The 20,389-nt window shown below is 40.0% G+C and overlaps 1 protein-coding gene across 3 annotated transcripts in view; it reads right to left on the bottom strand.

The window, feature by feature from the left end:
• The window catches only part of LOC122623957 (low-density lipoprotein receptor-related protein 2), a 142,760-nt gene that overhangs the window by 100,236 nt on the left and 22,135 nt on the right, over positions 1-20,389 (bottom strand). For 2 of the 3 annotated variants that reach the window (XM_043803362.1, XM_043803363.1), the window contains exon 2: positions 14,068-14,762. In XM_043803362.1, coding sequence (XP_043659297.1) covers positions 14,068-14,494 — 427 coding nt within the window. In that variant the 5' untranslated portion in view covers positions 14,495-14,762. The remainder of the gene's footprint in view (positions 1-14,067; positions 14,763-20,389) is intronic. The other variant, XM_043803361.1, reaches the window with a different exon arrangement.

Raw genomic sequence — 20,389 nt, 5'->3', positions numbered from 1 at the left:
AGATTGCCACGCCCTTAATTAGGCGGCTTATATAATTTTGGAAAAAGCAGGGCCAGCAGCCAGCATCCACCATCCACCATCCAGCGATCCAAACCGAAAAATAGTTCGTTAGCGTGTTTTTGTGTGCCCCATTTAGTGCGACTGACTTTTGGCTAATTAATAGGCGCGTGTTGCCCAACAATATGCGAATTCTACGTGGCCAGCATGGTTTTTAACAAACTGTCTAAAAGCCCACAAAAACTTTGTCACTGGGTTGTGACCCACCCCTTCCCTACCACCCCCCCTTGGAAAACTTTTTCGACACAGATTTGGATATTTGACTTTTGATTTAGCACAGGTAAATAGTTTGGCAGCACGGCAATTTGATGCCTTATAATTATAATTAATGTTCGAAATGTATACGAAATTGTTACATTCACTCGAGAACTCAGCAGCTAGAATGAAGCTGTCGGCAAGTCGGCGAGTCTGCGAGTGCTTTTGATAATTTATTAACCAAATGGCAAATGGAAAAATAGAAAACATTTTAATTGAATGTAAGAGAAATAAATTGAATCCGCCTTAAACAAAACCCTCATCGCAGCGAGGGCCTCAATCAAATTAAAGATTTATGATCCCCAAGCAAAAGAAGACAAAAAAAAAACCTATCTGCTAAAAAAAAACAGAAAAAAAAACAGAATCTAGACAAGACAATGAATATCAATTAGGGGTGGTGGGGTGAGCAGGGGGTTAAAGCGGGGTCGGGGGTTATTTGGACCCCCAGCTTGATTAGATCAGCGGGCGGACAAAGTAGAAATGAAAAAGTAAAATGAATAAATGTTTTCAGTTGCTTCTAATTGACGTAAATTAATAAGCAGTCGCCATCTAATGTCACTGAAAGTCACATTCACAGACGACCCCCAAAAAGGTCACAGGTCACACAGATATCTACGTCAATGTCGAGGAGCAATCGAGCTCGGTCGACTTCCTTCCTTATCAACACTCTCAAGGAGCAAACGAAATCATCATTTAGGCTTTAAGCAGCCGCCTTACATTTGATTTAAATTCCGTGGCATTTTTTAAAGTATTTTTTAATTTGTTTCTTCTTTTGTTGGCCCGCTTCTGCTTTTTTTTTGTTTGTACTTTCTACTTATACTTTTTATTCCGGCATTTTTGTTGTTTTTTACATCTGCGGGCGGCCGGAGTCATTAAGTCAGCTTTGTTCCGCCTCAATGCCGGCCCCGCCCCCTATTTTCCCAACGCCCCACCTCCCCAAAAATGTGGGGGAAATGGAATCAAAACAAAGGCAAACAACAACAGCACTGGAAACAGTGAACAAAAATTAAATAGAAAACAAAAAATGTGACAGCAATTAAAGCCGGAGTTTTCGCTTTGAGATGAGAGCAAAAAAAAAAATATATAAAAAAAAACGAAATGGGTGACATTCTCAATTGCAAATGAGAGACAATCAGATGAGGCGGCCGCCAAAATAAGCACAGGAAAATGCGGAAAATTAGGTATAATACTCGACTAGAGAATAGCCTGCACATTTGATCTTTAATCAAGCAAACTTAGCAAAGTAATGAAAGGTTTTGAAATAGTAATTAATTAAATGAGTAGAGAATTGTTATTAGTCTGTACTAAAGATTTTTAGATTTTATCTGACTGAAACACGTTTTGTTTTCCACGCAGCTTTCGAATTCCTATACAATATTATAATGAAAAATGCATAAATCGTTGCTCGGCATTATCATTTCATTAATCGCGCCACCAATTTTCACCGCCAGCTTCATTTAGGCAGTACTTAAGCATAAAAAATTAAGCAAAATAAATGGGGAAAGGCGAAATAAAACAGAAGGCGAAGAGAAGCTCATAATTGCACGCTAAACGCCATTTGAGTGGACATTTTTGTGAAAAACAACTCCAGCAACAAAGTCAAAAGGAAGTGCCAGTGCTTACAAAAAAAAAAAACCCAACAAAAAATGTGAGTGGGTGGGTGGGTGTAAAAAGGATGGAAAACTCGGACGTGAAGCTTCCAGCACAGAATCTTAATGAGTGGGCGGCAGATGGCAAGTGCAGCGCCACCAAACGAACCCAAATCCCGGACTAAAAAAATGGGAAAGCCATCTGGAATTTCCCCCCGGCTGGGTTCGAAGTTGTGATACCCTAAAGTTCAATCATAAAATGACTACATGCGTGTTTTGGGTATTTAATGCTGTCAATGCTGTCAATAATCATTATAAACTATTTTTATATGCTTACTTTCAATGGTGTAAGATTCTTAGTTGTTGTATAGTTTTAAAAAATGTCATTACCTGCAAAGAAGACAAGAAAAAGATAAGTTTTAATAAATACCATATAACTTGTTAATACTAATTAATTCTAGCATTAATGTATATTCATACTGAATTAAATACGAGAACTACCTGTAAATGCATTAACATTTTTGCTAAATGAAACGACTTTAATATTTAATTTACAGCCCCCTTTTGTCGCGCAAGAATACAAGCTTTGTTTAAATGAAATGTAATATTATATTTAATTGGCTCCCACACTCGCTGCCGTTTTACTGGTCATAATTGTAATACCCTCTTTGTTCTTGGGTGGCCCAAAGGTAACTGGAGCAGCTGTAGCAAAAAGGGGGCGTGCCATTGATGGGGGCGGTGGGGCTGCGAGGGTGGCAGGTGATTAACGGTGGGTTTCGCGTGTTTTCTCTGCAAGGTAAAACTACCAACGAAGGCAAAGGCAACGGCAGAGGCAAAAGTATAAAAGTGAAGGCAAAGGTGATGGCGACTGCATCGGATGGAATGTGAAGCCAAGTTAATTTATAAACACTGAAGATACTTAAGGGACTACAGCGACGGGAGAGGGGGAGGGACAGGAGGGGTAGTCATCCTCCATGCGATGGCCAGCCAAGGAGGAGCAAGTTGAAATCCCGGCCAGAGGATGAAGTTGCAATAGAAGCGTGGAGAATAAGTGGCAGATGAAGTGCAAGATGATATCCCGAAGTCACCTTGACTGGGCTATCAGTGTGTAATCAATCATTGAAGTGGCTTCCCCGGAAAAGGGGGATTTTTCAATCCAAAGTCTCGCAAGTAATTAAAAACTTTGCTGGCGTCACAAAAAAACTACAGAGTTTAGCAATTTGTCCGGAAAAAAGAGGGTAAAGGGGCAAATTTACAAGAAAAATGGGATTTTTAATGGGGCTCTCATAGATTGACCTAATAGATTTCAATAGCAGAACATTTATGCACACAAGTGCTGGGCAATTGTGCAATAGACTTCCCCACAGGGGCTTTGGCATTTTGCAATTGGCATTTTGCATTCAGCATTTTGCATTTGGCAGCCCCGAATCTGTAATTGAGCAACACCGAGGCTGGGTTCTCCACATGCTGCAGAAGGTCTTTGCGGAGTTGGTCAAGAGCTTTGGCCTATAGCACATGGTTGCCATCCATATACCATAACATACAGCAACAGCTACAGCTAGTTTTCTGCAACAAACCCGGCGTGCCACAGAGATTCCATCTCATCCATCCAACCATCGCTCGTACATACATATGTACATATGTGTGTGCCTTTGGAATCTGTGAATGAAGCTGGCTAATGGTTATGGCCAGGCTTTAACGGAGCAACTGGTTTTCTGCCATCATCATTATCATCTCTTGGCTGTTGCACACTTTTTTTTTTGGTTTTTTTGTTCGTCCGCCATTTGAATGTCGACTACACTGAGATCTGCAGGTTTTAATGGCTGCATTTAAGTGAGATGCAGTACAAATGCTTCCTAAAGCTTTTGGATGTTTTTTCTTGCAGTGCACACACCTTGACTAACTAAACTGCACTCAGTTTAAATGTGTCACATGTCGGGCGAGAGAGGAAACGACTGGAGCTACTCCAAATTTGCATTGCTAAGTTGTACCCTCTTTTACTATTCCTTTTTTGTGTGTGTTTTCAGGTTTGGCCGGAAGGCGAAAATGCCGCCGCTAGATGTCGCCACTCCACTCCACTACACTCCACTCGCATCCTCTCTCTCTTTCGCTGCATAGCATGCCATCTCTCTTGCGCATTGCGTGTGCCAACCGAGTGTTGACTTTTATGGTCATTGACTTGTCCCCTCCTGTGACTGCGACAAACAAATATTGCTGGCATGCCACAACACCTCAGTGCCACGCCCACCTACTGCCGCCCCCTATTTGTTGCCTGGGTTTTTTTCCTGTTTTTTTTTAGGAGCTAATCAAGCGATTGCAGTGGGGCACAGCACTAATTCAATACAGCAACAGAGAGTCCCTTCATTGCATTTATAAAGGCACTTTTGAAGAAAAGCTTTTAGGAAAACATGGACAAAAAACATGAAATTCCACTGACGAATCATTGGTGTCCTTTGTGATTTCAAGAAGCGTATGGAAAACTTGGGCAACTTTTCATAAGGAACCCCTCCTTAAGTTCTAAATAATCAGTATTTTTTGCCAAAAAAGTGATAGGCATAGTTAACATGGGTAACAAGCTGCTAAAACAGATATTCTTTTACCTATATGACCATTTTACCCAAGTTATGTTGGAAAAGTCGTTCTAACGGCTGCCATTTTAATTTTTAAGTAACCACCATTCGACTCGTATGCAAATTTAAATTGCGTCCAGCTATTTGGTGTTTTTTATGCTTTTGCATTTCGTGGGGTCTCCTTTTTTTATTTTTAATTTTTTTTTTTGGCGCTGACACCGCTAAGAGCATTAAGAGGCGCAGGGGGCGTGGCCGATCCGTTTCGGAGGAGATGCAAAAAAGCCGTTAAATGTATAAATTCTCGCATTTATTTCAGCGCCTCGACGATGCAAATTCGTTTATGCAACCCGAATAAAAAACGAAAATAAAAATGAAAATAAAAATAAAAATAAGAAAAAGAGATGCGAAAAAGTAATCATAAAAAATCACGGCCCAAAATGGTTTTTCCTCTCGACCAAAAAGTACACGGGTGCTGATGCCTATGGATTGGCAGCTTTTTTTTTTTGCGCTTTTCACCCAGAAAATTGTGCCATTCAATTAATTTTGCTGCTGTTTGGCATACAGTGCGTTACGGGAAAAATGCAAAAAACGTTTGAAAGCTGTCAAACTGCATTTGAAAAGTGATTGAACAAATGTATATACATATGTAAGTACATTTAATAAACAAACATCAAGAAAACCTAATTATAGTACGTGACATTTCAGCCATTTCAAAATAGTTGACCTGACATCTATGAAACGTCACTTACTTTAAAATAACAAGCATGAATACATATATAATTGATCCGTTAGATTGATTGCGACATAAAATAAAGGCTATAAATATATAAAATCAAAATCTATACAAAAGGAAATCCACAGGTGTTTCAATAGCCGACTGTCGCTAATCAATTTTCCATTTGTGCCCAATTAATAGATGGAAAACTGCACGGCCAACTCACTCTTCATTCGTCCCTAAAATGATCACACGACAAAAAATTGGTGGGGAAAAACCCGCAGTATTTTTTGGCAAATTAAATTCGCTGCATTTTGGGCACAGGCACAGGACCCAATTTAATGGTTGATTAAAAAATAATAATAAACAACGAAAGCCCGGAGTGGGAGAGTGAAAATCGATTTAATCCCCCATACTTTTGCCCCAAAGGCTTTCCCCCAAACTATTTGCTCAGCGCCCAGCGGCAATAAACGTAAAAAAAATATATATATTGTATATACATATACTGTGCAGGAACATGAAAGGGAATATTTTAAAACTTAATAATGTTTGGGGATATGGCGGAATATCAAAGCAAAGGGTCGCGAGTGCTGGCTTAACCGGGTTGCTATCAATTAAAATGCAAAAATGCAAAAAGGTCTCAAGAGTTTGTTACATATGTAAAACATGTATTTAATATTTTCATTTCAGTGGCTCAAAACCCAAAGTTTTACACGTAATAATTGAAATATAATACTATATAGCGTATGAGATCAGCATGTGTCGCTCAATTGAAGCTTAAAGAAGCTTCACATGTAATTACTTATTTTTAATAATATTACATTAAAAGCGCCCTTTAATATCCATCCGACTTTTCAATATGTTTATCGATTATGACGAAAACTTTCCAATTGAAAAATGTCCATCAAAACTCCAATCAAAACCTCATTATTGACATTGATGGTGGCTTACTATCGTTAGCCTGTTGTTGTCTGTAAATTTTTGTTTTATTTTTTCGGTGGCAGGGGTGGGTGGGGAAGGGGGGGTTATATAGAATCATCCATCCCCCCCTTTACGCCCTTTAGCCACTCCCATTTTTGTATCATCATTGTTGGTTACATAAATTCGCGTTGTTGTTGCTGTTCTTACCGCGCGCTGTGTGTAATTAATTATTCAAAAACAATTAACTTTGCCAGCCGGCACACCTATGCACACACACACACACACATACTAGTGCACAGCGAGGGCAGGCATTAGAAAGCACAGTTAGAATGCATAAAATATGCGACTTTTGGCAGTGTGTGCGCGCGTGTGTGTGTAGTGGGTGGGTAGTGTGTGTGTGTGTGTGTGTGAGGGCAGCAAATGTATGTGAGGGCATGTGGCCATATTGTTTGCATATAGACAGAGTCTATGCGTTGAATTAAACCCTCGCTTTTCCGCCCATTTTCCACCCCGCGCCGGAGAAAGTTTAACGAAAAGTGCCAAAAATGTGTTTAAATTTCAATTAAAATAGTACGCAGCTAAACAAGCCAGTTGTTTTTCTACTATAACCACTGATGCAAACAAAGCAAGGTCAAACTTAAAAAAAACGTTTTATTTAAAGTCCTCATTATGTATTTACAATTACAATACCAATGGGAATGATGTTCCTAAGCAAGTCAAGCCATAATTGAAATCCTACTTAAAGTTCACAGTGCTTCCTCAAATCTGAAGGCAATCCGGATTGCGTAATAATCGAGTATAAATATATTAATATATAATTGCGAGCAGAACATTTATGGCTTTCATCCCGAGTTGCCCGACTTCACTGTTTGATTAGTCGACTCATTTATTTATTTATTAAACATGTTTCGTTATTGTGCTCGTCTGGCTTTCGCTTTTGTGGTCGTCGATGGAGACTGTAATGCGATTCCAAGTATTTATTTATTATTACAACGTTTTGCGAATGGATTCGTTCCGTTGAAATATGTATGTATAAATATATATACATACATATATGCACACAGACAAGAATCGACTTGAAGTCGAGGACGATTTGCTTGTCAATTAGAAGGGAATTGCTGCGACCAACAAATGCGGAAAAATGATTGGAAAATTGATGGAAAAAATGTTTAAAATTGCATGGCCAATGGCCATGTGGTTGATATCCGGTGTTGCCAAAAACGTTAATACCCACGTGTTTTGGCTTCTTTTCCCCTTTGCATCTGCCATAATTGAAACGTTATCGATCCGAATGCAGTATTTATTTAAATTAAATGCAGTGAAACTACAAAATTCAAAATCGTTTGCAGGTGTTCCCCCCAAATGACAAAATAGTATACGACAACAAAAATGTTAACAAAACCAACAGACTGCTGCGCAAAAAATAAAAATAAAAAAAATTAAAGAAAATTTTCCATTTAGATGCGCTGCACACACACACTCGTAAATGTGGAAAAAAAAAACCAGGCCAGGCCAAAAGCAAACCGAAAATATTTCGTAAAGAATTTATGAGCCGCACACAAATTAAGTGAACTTTGTGCAACAATTTGGAAAAATCCCACTCGCCTCTAAAAGCCGAAACAAATAAACTAATAAATAGGTAACTTAATCTCTGGCCAAATTGAAAAGGAGAATTTAAAACGAGTTTTCATTTTACGCCGTCGGTTACCCGGAATTTTCATTTCATTCACTTTGACTAGGGCTTAATTGGTTGGGATTTGAATGCTTTGCAATTAAAGTCTCAAATGAATCGTTGAAAATGCTGAGAAAATGAATCGCAAAAGCGTTCGGGGGAATAAACTGCTGGCCAAAAGTACGTAAATTGGCTAAAATCTAACTTGAAACGGTTGGTAAAATGAAAAATAGAAAAAATAAGTATCTGTGTACATATGTACATACCTGAAGGAATACTGTTGATAACTCATCTTAACGTTTAGTTGTATACTTGCATATGTATGTACATCTTAACCGTTATTCACTGAAATGAGCCAAAATGGGCACTTGCTAGTTTTTCACTTTTTTATCCTTTTGTTCTCACTTCCGTATACCGATTCGAAATGCTTGTTTATTCTTGAATACGTTTGATATGAAAAAACCCGTTTACTTTGTTATTTCGATTCCCTATCAATAGATCCGCATCATAGCATTATACTTGTTAATAAGCGCATCCAAATGCCTCTGCAACTAAATTGCACAACGATGACGAGATTTCGCTTGCAAGTTATCTACTTTTAATCTGCGCATTCTTATAATACTTCTGTGTGGACTATCTAACAGGGTGTACCAGTTGTGCGTTACTTATTGAATATAAGGATATTTAAAATTAAAAACTGTCTTTGTTTTACGAAGCTTTGGCACTATGCCAACACTGCGTATGAGTAATTTAATACGCAGTGTTGCCGCTGCTGAAATTGTTTACTTTCATATGATTTGAAATAGCTTTTATAATGACTAATATTATTTTAAATTATACGAGTTCTGCCAACTTGCACTCTTTTGGTCCACTCTAGTCCCTCTTTACTCTCCTTCAGTTCCCACCTCCTTCGCAACCGCTCTCTCTCTCTCTCTCTCTCTGCTCTCTTGTGTGAAGACAGTGCACTTGCACTGAGAGCACCGATTGTGTGTGTTTGTTTGACTGTGTGTTTTGCTGTCTGTCTGTCTGTTGTTGTAATGGTTGTTGCTGTCATTGTTGCCCTTGTTGTTGCTGTTGTTGTTGAAACGGTGATCGCCGGTGCCTGGCACCGAATGCTGCACGTGAGTGGAAGGGAGACGCAGCGAGGCGGGGCGCGACAGAGAGGCAAGATGAAAATAAATATATGAAAGAAAGAAATACACAGCAAAAGGCAACAACAAAACGGCGAGCAATAAAGAAATCAACAACAAAACCAACAACAAAGACAATGAGAGTGAGTGAAGAGCAAAAACAACAATAAAATGTAAAAAAAAAATTGTTTATAGCTGAAAAATACCTCTTGTGGGAAACCGAAGGCGGGGGAGGGGGCAGACACAATAAAATTAAAATAAAGAGAATAACAAAAACCAAAAAGCGACCGGCTGACCTATGATGTTATTACCGGCGATCATCTCAGTCTCTCCCTCTCTCTCTCTTTCTCAGTATGCGAAGGCAGACGAAAGAGGAAGAGGTATGCAACAAAAACACAAAATCGTGATGAAAAAACTAAAAACAAACTGGATAAATCAACCTAACTGATTTCCAGATGCATTTGTGTATTCATTTAATAATTATGTTTTATTTTAGATGAACTGTATTTTCAAATCAAACGATTCAAGCTGCGAACTTAATATTGATAATAGAAATAATTATGAGAATTGCACACAAATATGTTTGCTTAACTACTTAGCAACTTCAGTTAAGTAACAACTAAATGTAAAAGAAATTTACATATATTTGCCACAATATTTATTTTGTCTAGTTGGCAACCCTGGTTGCCGCAGCAACAATTAGAGCCGGCCGGCTAGCCAGAAAAAAAAAAAACAAAAAAGAGGCAAAAAAACAAGGCAGTCAAGCGTGAGGCAGCGACTGCGAATGCAACTGCAACGGAGATTGCAGTTTGAACTGGTTTTCACCTGAGCTTGTCAACTCGGCGGCAAGAGGGCCAAAAGAAGAGGAGAGGGTAGCGCAAAAGCCGCTAGATTTGCCTAGAAACCGACTGGGCCTGGGGATTTCAGTTTCAGATCGCCTTGGCAACCCAGATCGCTGGAGGCCGGGAATCTACACCAACGAGCATATTTATTGGCATTGGCATGCAATTTAAATGGCCCCGCGACAGTTGCGCATTGAACATTTGCCAAATGCTTGGGCGAAAGTCGACAGTCGCGGTCAGCATAATAGGTGAGGTAATGCACTAAATTCGAGGATGTATTATTAATAATTAGAAAACATACTGCATCATATGCATAGAAAATCAAAGAAAATCTCTTTTTAACTATGTGGTTTTAATAAAATAAATGTTATATTTTTTATCACTTTAATGTATTTCGACCTTTTCCGATTTCCACTTTTTTGCAGTGTAAGCTGGTGTGTGTTTGCCTTTGGTGGCAAAGTTTGCCAAGAGCCTTTTGGGTTGGTCAAAGTATTAGCAAAGTTATTTGCCCGCAACGGGCCAAGCGACCGCAACAGCAGCAGCGTCAGGCGGCAGAAGCAACTGCAGCAGAAGCGGCAACAGCAGCAACAGCAACAGCAGCAGCAGCAACAACAAAAGGCAACTGCAACACACACTGCAATTAACTTTGCGGTCAACAGCCACCCACTGGCCAACTGCCTTTGTGTATTGGTGAGTGGAAAGAAGAAGCTGATGCTGCGGTTGCCGCTGATGTTGCTTGTGTTGCTTGTGTTGTTGTTGTTGCTGCCACTGCAGCTGATGTTGCTGCCGTCGTCTGTGATTAAAGGCCAAATGACAACAGCAACAAGCGGCCAAAAACATGCTGCAGCTGCGAGTTTCAAGGATAAGCGAATGGTATATGCTCTTGATTAAGGATTTATGTACTTGTGATTTTTAGTCAGCTTTTTGCGCAATTAACAGTAAATCTCCTTAATTACAATGTTTGAACAAATTAGGAAATATATTTCAAGTTGATGCAACACAATTCACACTCTTAGCCAGCCCAAATCACAGGGTATCAACTTTGTCAACTGCATTGCTTGCTGCTTGCAACGCGTTGCATTGCATTTCATTGCATTGAAATGGGTGTCACTCTGTAACTAGCACATTCGCGATAATGATAATGCATAATCATAATGCTGATGATGGCAATGGCGATGGTGAGGATGAGGATGGTGCTGATCATGGCGCTGATTACGATGATGATTATGATGATGGGGCAAGCGACTCCTTCAAAATGCGGCATTCTCTCGCTGGCTCATCATCAAAAGCAGCAACAGCAGCAGCAGCAGCAGCAGAAGCAGCAGCAACAGCGGCGTCATATTGAAACTGGAATTTGAATCCGGTTGTCGGCTGTTATGAGGCTCCCTTCTTTTGCAACGACCCCCCACTTGCAACTGCCTCTTCTGGCTGGCTGGCTGGCTGGCAAACGTCGTTTGTGCCATGTTTATTAAATGCCATTAAAGCCATTTCTTCAGCCTTTGGCTTTTGCTCTTTGAATGCAACTACTGCAGGCGATTTTTAGGGGCAACTCTGGGGGACACGGAAGTGTGCGTCACACTGTGGGAGAGTTGCATTGTCAGCAGCAAGCAGAAAGCAGCAAACAGCGCTGCTCAAATGTCAAAAGGTACATCAGCAACAAGAACGACACGAGCAACAACATCGGCAGCAACTGCAACTGCAGCAGCAACTGCAACTGCAACAGCAACTGCAGCAACATCAAGCGCAATCAGCAAATTGCATTAAATGACTTTGTATTGCAATTGTTGGCTCTGCCAGTGATATATCTTTGATGTATACCATACCATACATATATGTATGTATATGTAAGTTTGGATATATAGCCGCTTTATCGGAGAGGAAGACACAAATTGAGGAAAGTGAAAGAAGCGAGAAAGGGTTCGTCATATCCGCCATATGAATTGAACTTGGACATTAAACCATTAAAATATTCCGCAGAAAATATACAAAAATATATATAAATAAATCAAGTTTATAGGGGCAACTCCCGAATATGAATATTTAAACGCTTTTGCCACAATAATCGATTTGGTTAGCAGCAAATCATAAAGCATAAAACTGACAACTGGCAACTGGCTGACAGGCGGCTGAAAGCGTCGACAAATGTTTCGTTTCTTTTTAACGGATTATCTTGTGAATTGTTTGACATTTGCTTAATTCCCGTGGGTTTATATGCGTTTTCCGCTGCCCAAAGTAACATCACAGTTAGGCTTAAAATAGCGCTTGCTTGGACATTTATCAGCGTTATCACACCCACACCCCCCCTCCAAGTCCAGCATCAATATTCACCACTCGCCACTCATTTTCCAGCTCGTTTTTCATTTGCTTTAATAAGCAATTTGATCGCTTGTCTTGACATTTACTGTTTACACATTTCTCTTCCTTCTCTTCTACACACCGACACAGTGAACACTCGCTGTAGTTTGCCCATGAAAGTCCATTCCCATTCCCATTCCCGAACAGCCTGCATCAAGGGCAGAAAATCTGAAAATCTGTGGCGCACATTAAAACGTTTCACTTAATTAAAATCAACGGCAGCACAGGAACACAGCAACAAAAACGACTGCAAAATGACCGCCCCCATATATAAAGTATGGTATTCCTTCCTTCCATCCCCCTTCATAAATATATATGTAGATATATATATATATGTACAGATACAGGCGCTAATAGTGCGATGTGAGTTCGTGTGAGAGAAGAAAAAAGAAGAATGTAGAAATATAAGAGTATAAGAATCCGGGGCAGTGGCAAAGACGTGGCTCGAGAGCTTGCAGCATTTTTTCTACTTTGTGTGACTAACGACTTGAAATTGCGCTTATTAAGACTTCCTGATTCATAATTTCTGGCAGCACTGGCAACAGCAACAACAACGCCAATAACAACCATATAGACAAGTGCTTATTATAGTCGCCGTAACGAATGGGGAATACCCCGTACTTGAATATAAGTGATTATCTGACTTTTATGAGGCTTTGCATTTGGATATTTTACAGCGACAGCTGTGAATACATTGTAAAGCGGATCTAAACAAATATTCGTAGAAAGGGCCAATAAAAATGTTGATAAATTATCTGCATGTGGTGACCTGTTACCCGTTTGGTATAAATTGTTGCAAAATTATAAATTATAAATTTATAGCTAAATCTATGCGGATGAAATATAAGCCTCATTACATTCGTCACTCGATTTATTTGCCTATAAACTTATTTCAAACACATAAATTCGCAGTAAAATCTAAGCAATTAGCTGTAAGTTTCTAGAGAGCAATACGACCCGGAACTTAAAAGACGATAATATTCCTTCTCCGATAGATACCCTGTAATTTGGCTGCCAAAATCAAAAAGCTAAAGCCACCGACTTGGCGCACTTTTGCCCCATCAACTGGCCGCAAAGAATTTGCGGGTAATGCGGTGGGGGATATGCTTTTGCTTTTGCTTTTGCTCTCACTCTCGACTTGTTTTTCATTTTTGTTTTTTTTTGCCTCATTTTTTACTTAAACTCTCATTTTTTCTTGCTGTTGTCTGGCTTTTGTTTTCGGTGTGTAACGATTTTTGTAATTTTCTTAATTTTTCGTTTCGCGCCGCCCGGCGGAATCTTTTTGTGTACATTTGGTTTGGCTTTGCGGCCTGACTCTGATTTCTTTCGATTGTCTTCCCGGGGGTGGCCACACCCCCCGCCTTGTGGCATTCATAATTTTCGTTGTGGAAAGCGAGGGGTATGGGTGTGTGTGTGGGATGAAATGTTGGTCATGCTGCGGGCAAGATTTTCAAGTGACACGAGCAGTTACCGCCACACACACTCGAGCACACACACACGCACACACACTGGAGCACACACAAACAGACCGCTTTGTGCATTAATTTGCTGGTGTGAAGTGCTAATCAATATATGGAGGCGGCAGCAGCACATTAAGGAAATGCAATTTCCACAGGCCGCGGCGGTTTTAGGGGGCGGAAAAAGTCACAAAGTCCACCTAATTTATAAGTCAAACATGCTGGGAAATTCCAGGATGAGGAATGCGCATTCGGCACTCAAAGCATGGGGATCAATGACATTTTCATGAGCGGCCCAAGGATGGGTTTGGAATTATAAATTAAAGCGCATTTATGCATAAATAAATGGCAGTACAGCAAACCCAATTTAAGTAACAAATGGGAATAAATATAAATTGATTTTTTCTTAGTTTTTACACGCAAATGATTGCCATAGTTTTGAATGCGATGTTTGATTTTAAAGTCATGAGCACATTAAGTTTAGATTTAAAATAAGAAACTCACCTTGAGATCCGTGGCGGTTGCGCGGTCCTTCGGTGCGCACGGCGAGCAGGGTTTCCAGGTTGCTGATGGCCACAAGGGCCAGTAGCAGCAGCGCCAGGGTTGTCAACTGGCCGCGTTGCTGGCGGTGCTGCTGTGGTTGGTGGTGCGGCTGCTGCTCCAACTGCTGCAGCCTCCGATCGATGGTGCAACTGCTGCTGCTGTGGTGCTGTGGATGGCGGTCGCCGATGGGCGTGGCTGCTGTTGATGGGTCAATGGTGAGCAGCGGATCGGCAGCGGCCACAGTGTGGCGGCTGTCGCCCTCGGCGGGGGGGTCAGACGGGGTCAGCAGGGTTGTCGCCGACGGTGGTCGCCAGCGAGAACGCATTCTGGCCTTGCTGGGCGGCTTGCGACCAAATCCGAATCCAATGCCCACGGGCGTCGGATTCATTTTTGGTTCGTCGGTTGCGCTACGCCGCTCCTTTCTCCTTTCTCCTTTTCTCTGTTGGTTGTTCTTTGTGGTAATTCTCGATTTGAATTTGGGGGTTTTATTTTTTTTTGGGTTTTTGATTCGTTTCGGTTTTTTTTCGGTGACCCTTCGCTGGTGACCTCTTCTTTCTGGCCGCCGCACTTCTGTCTTTTTAGGGTTGCCCTCTGGCTCCTGGGGCTATGTTGCTTTTCACTTTTGTTGGTTATTTATTTTTGTGTTTGGTGGGCTGCTTTAAATGAAATAAGCGGAAAATTAACGCGTTTAATATTTCTAATTTATTATTAGGGCACTTGAGAGGGCAATTAATTAAATTAAACTCCTCCCCCCTCCTTTGCCCGCTCGTCTTATTCCGTTTGCTCTTTTGCCTGCTAAACTTTTTTGCTTATGAAAGATAATTGCTGGCTGTCTCGCTCGCACTCCAGCCACCTCTCTCCCTCTCTCTCTCTCTCTCTCTCTCTCTTTGGCCCTATCTTTTTAACACTTTTTACAATAATTGAAAAACTTTTTTCGGCTGCTTTATGTGAACTTTTGCCTTCGGCGTCTTTAAACTTTTCTCCTTTTCCCCGCGATTTTCTTTTTCGTATTTATTTTTATGCAATTTTTCTTCGGTTTTTTTTCTCGTTTTTTTTGTCGATTGTTGTACTTCAGACACTTGAAAAATAAAAATTAATATTGTGTGAGGGAGACGGAGATGTTGTTGTTGGCTCTTTCGTTTGATATGGAAATTGCATATCCCTTGCAGTTTTTCACTGAGCTTCCTTTTATTTTTCTTTTTGTGCACTGCAATCCTGCAACGAGAAAATGGTGGGAGAAAAGTTAGCAAAATGTTTTTCCAGACTATTTTCCAATTATTTAGTGCAGTGATATTAGTTTGTAAGTAAGTTGTTAATCAAGAATTTTCTATAGCAATATGCTTGCAAATTCCCTGGAAAATCAATAATAATAAAATAATTTTAAATAAATAACTTTTCGTAATGTGAGATTTTGAGTATTCTGATTTCCCAGACACTTTCATTGTGATTATATTTTTAAATGTTTTTATACTTTCTTCACTAATCAGCTATTATGCAACTCCTTTTGCAGTAATTTCTCTAGCGACTATTATTATTTTTTAATACGATTTGAAGACTCCGACTTGGCATCGAAAGTGGAAGAGGAAGCAAATAGAACATTGAGCAGATTACAGTGAATTAAAGCACAAATGAATTGCTTGGTGAAGCGAAAGCCGAGCAAAATATGATGGAGCGCGATACAGGGAGAGAAAAAAGTGAAGTATTATAAATAAAAAATATAAAAAAGTGAGCAACAATCACACACAATAGCTGGCTGAGATCATGATACGGGCGGGTTGGGCTTAGTTTTGGTTTTGGGGAGTTGGGAGATTGGAGATCGGAGATGGCGGCACATACTCGTACAAGTGGAAAATCACGCACATCGTCTCAGAAAAGCGAAACCCGGGGGGTGGTGGGTGGTGGGGTGCTTCACCTATTGGCGGTTGGCAGACACAATAACAATAAGAGTGGGTGGTGGGCGGTGGGCGGTGGGTGGTTAGGTCAGAGCGAGGAGTAGGCCCGACGATGCCAACGAGTCAACAAAAGAAATTGCTAATGTGAGCAAATAAAAATGGCACAAAAAAGTACACACGCACGCACACACACACACAAACACACAGACACACACACACACAGATGCCCTGGCAGTATTAGACAATTGAAATTGAAAATCAGTGAAACCTGTTTTCACACACAAAAGCTCACGCACGCCAAGCTTAGGCGCACAAAATTGCAAAAAAAAAATAGAAAAAAACGAAGAAGAAAAAACCAAAAAAAAAAAAATGTTGCAAAAAAAGCGAAATGAGAAAATGGCACAGAGAAAATGGGAAAACAAAAGAGGAAAATCCAATGCAAAAAAAAAAACAAAACGCAAAAGTTGGGGTCAAAGATGAAATGCACTCGAACAGCAGAAAAGCAAAGGCAAGGAAAAGCATTATATAAATTGTCAACTCCGGGGAAATTTAATAAGGCGGAAAAATATAATTACGTACATAAAAGTATTTTTAAATGAGCTAAATTGGTTATGCATTTTTTTACTACCGTACGACTTTCCATATCTAAACTGCATTTTTATCTTTATTTTTTTCGTTGTTTTGAAATGGTTTCGTAGATTTTCGTGAAAATCTAGTAAAGCAAGAAATGAAGTATGAACATTTCTATTTCAAATTTAACCCGAGGCCCTATGGAAAAATCACTTGCACGCCGCCTTCTGCTTGCTGCAAGTCAATGGAAAATGCATGGAAAATTTTTCAGAGAAAATCCAACATTGCCGATGGCCGCTGGGTGGTTGGGTGGTTGGCTCTTTGGGTGGTTGGGTGGCTGGGTGGTGGCCTATCATCGACATCAGTATCAGTATTTAGCCCATGGCCCATCGTCATCTGCGACATTTCGCTGCGCAAATGAAAAGTTACGCGAATCAGCAGCAGTCGCAGCCGCAGGGCGCGTTGTGTGTTGATGGAAGGTGGTGGGCCGCATTGATGGAGCATGGAGGGGCAAAGGGGGGGCGGCATTGGGTGTTTTTTTTTTGCTTTTTTTTTTGTGCTTTTTGGCCAGGCCGTGCACACCTGTCCGTTTTCATTACGCGGCGGCAGTCAAGAAATTGCCAAAGCCATTTTCGAAAATGGCCGCAGAAGCGAGGGGAGTTGGAAAATGAGAAAAGCAGGCTGGAAAGTGGGGGGCGGTGGTAATGGGTACTACTAGGACACCGTCATAACTTGAAATTGAAAGAGGGGGGGGGGGGGGCAGGGGGTAAGAGGGGCCTAGGCCTAACGATCCAATCACGCGACCATCTCTAAGCCCAGAAACCCCCCAGAAAATCATTTCGGATCTGGATTTATTGCACTCTACCCTCCGCTCAGAAAACCAAAATCCCGCTAATGTTCGCGCTGAAAAGCTCTCAGGAAAAATCAAAAAAAAAAAAAAACAACAAAAATGGAAAGGAAAGGAGCAAAATGGAAAGGCGAAGGATGGGTGGGCATATAAGATATCCAAAGACAGCACCGCAAAATGTTTTGGCCCAATTGGCCACACGCGGTTTTGGGGCATCAGGTGCGCATTATGTCAGGAATGTGAAATATGATAAGGAATACGAAATACGGAGAGAAAAAAAATATATATGAAAATGAAAACACAATATAAATATAAATAAAAATTTACAACAATCGCAAAGGAGATGGCCAATAATAAATACAAATAATGCCATAAAATATACTTCTAAGTAGAGAAAAGTGGCCAACAACAACGAAAATCCCAATTGAAATATTTACATTTTCTTTTACATTAGCGAAAAGCATTTATATTAGGGTTGGTGGCTGGGGGGAAAATAAAAAGTGGAAAATAAATGACAAATTGAGGAAAAGTCTGGTGGAAAAAGGAAAAGCGTTTCGCAATGGGAATTCAACGAAGTAAAATGAATAAATACCTTGGGTTACTTAAGAAGTAATCAAGAGTGTGCAGAATATTTTAATGGTATTATTTCATTTTAATCACTATTGCAAACAAATTAATTGACATTGTGGAATTTAATATTTAAATATGAAATATCTCCGATTCAGAATATCTTCTCTGTAAATAATTTTATACGCGTAAATATATTTGCACTTGGCCAGATAAACAATTAAACTTGAAAAATGTACATGAATAATATTTCAAACACTGCCCGCAATTTCTTATTTTTTTTGTATAAAGTGTAAGCTTTAATTTCCCAGCGCTCAGAGGCAACGCATTTTCCTTCTCTTTTGTGTGCCGCACATAAATTGAAATACATATTCAATTGGAGAAAAATCCGACCAATTTCCCATTCCCCAAAATTCTTTTCTTTCGTCTTTGACCTCCTGCCATTGTCAACTAAATGTTGATGGAGGTTGATACGTCACAAGACTCAGCTCCTGACCCCCGATCTCGTCGAGCTTTGAGTTTTCCTCCAGCTGGGCAGCAACTAGTCAGCAAATTTCCCATTTCCCATTTTCCCATCTCCACTTTGGTTTTTTTTTTTTTGCCACCCGGTTCTCACCTTGATTCATCATTGTTTCGTGTGTTCTGGCTTTGATATGCTTTCATTGCGAGATTTGCGATTTGCGATTTGCGAATGGTGGAAAAACAGGGGAGCATGTATGAAAAGAGGGTTTTTCCTTTTTCTTTTTACATACATAGTTGGTTCTGCTTTTGACAAATCGGGGGTAAGAATTCAATGGGTGTCCAACGTTTTTGCATGCAGCGATAGGAGATAAAAAGGTGTCAGCGAAGTTGAAAGACATTCTGAATATAAGGGGAAAAAATTAACCAAGAAATTTGTAAAAATTATAGAGAAAGGAAAACATATAAACATATATTTATCCAGTGACATAAATAAAGAGATAATTACATGTTGATGCAATAAAAAATATGCTGCTGCATGCATATGACTTATGCAACCTAAAAATACCATTCAGCAATTGTTCTCTGTGTAAAAAAAAGAAACAGGTAAAGTGACTTTGCGGCGCCGCATTTTACTTGAATCAGCCCCCTTTTTCGCCCCCTTTGCGATCTTCTTTACCTGGTCTTCTTTTAAGCCAGATTATTTTTTATTTTTTTTGCAAGCTCCAAGTAGTTCTTCTTTCTTTGGCTCATTCGTTTTTCTTAGCGTTGTGACGACTTTTGCTGTTTCATTCTTCGGCTTTTCCTCATTCTTGCGTCTTCGGGTCTTCAGTCTTATGCTTTGTGTCTCTCTGGGTTTCTAGTATTTGGGTTAAATATCCGAGTGAAAACTGTGTTAATGGGTGAAGTTTATATATATACATATATCTGCATTTAGCCATATGTATGTTATTGGCTGGCAGTTTTTCTAGCTGCGCTTGCAGTTGGTCAAAAGTTTTTGGTCAACGCGGCAGAAAACGAGCGGAAGACTCAATCGCAAATGAAACAGCAAAAATCGTAAGCTACAAATAGCTTATGAATATCCATTTTTTTTAAACAAATTTAGAACTTTTGAAAAATCAATAAGACGCAGAAACAAATCTAATATTATATATCATTGCTATCTTTTTCACATAAACATTGAATAAAATACAGTAAAGTATTTTTGCTGATAACATTAAGGTAATTCGACTTGAAGGGATAAAGGGAACGAGACCGGGAAATAAATCTAATTCCTTGGCTCCAATCGCACACAGTGCTGCATGAAAGTTATGCAACGGCAACATAAATCAATTGCCCTCGTCATTTTCATTTATTTATTACGTTGTTCTTTTTTTTCGTTGGCCATTCAAGGTGAGGTTGCCAAAGGGGATGCGATGTCCCCTTACCACTAACCCCACTCGCTTAACCCCAGTTAGCCCCCTCTCTTAACCCCTTCACTTTTACCAGCACATCGCCTCACCTGCACAACAACAACAACAACGACACTGGTAAATATTTTTATTGTATTTCCTTGGTGTTTGGGCTGAGCTCTTTTTCCAGTCATAACCCCCCAATTCCGATCCCTTTGCCGCTGCTTTACGGCTTCGATTTCAATTTTCGGGCCCAAGGGCAGATTGGCAATGGGGGCAAAAGGAAAAACGCAGTGACGAAGGGGCACTGCCAACAGCCAGCCGAAAAATCCCTTTTGCCACTTTTGGACATGGCCATTTTTCGCTTGCCACACACACAAGCAGTTTTATATCCAACTGATATTTATATGCTTCCCTACACGCTGCAGGGTATGCATAATCCTAAATGTATTATAATAAATATTTACAAATATTAAAAAGTCATTTTGAAACATATTTGAAATATTAGAAATAATCGTATGTGATTTTTGAAAAAGGACTTGCACTTAACAGTTGGT

Source organism: Drosophila teissieri, chromosome X, assembly GCF_016746235.2.
Source record: "Drosophila teissieri strain GT53w chromosome X, Prin_Dtei_1.1, whole genome shotgun sequence".
NCBI lineage: Eukaryota > Metazoa > Arthropoda > Insecta > Diptera > Drosophilidae > Drosophila > Drosophila teissieri.
Note: the sequence above shows the minus strand (reverse complement) of the source record. Positions and strands in the feature narration are given on the sequence as shown.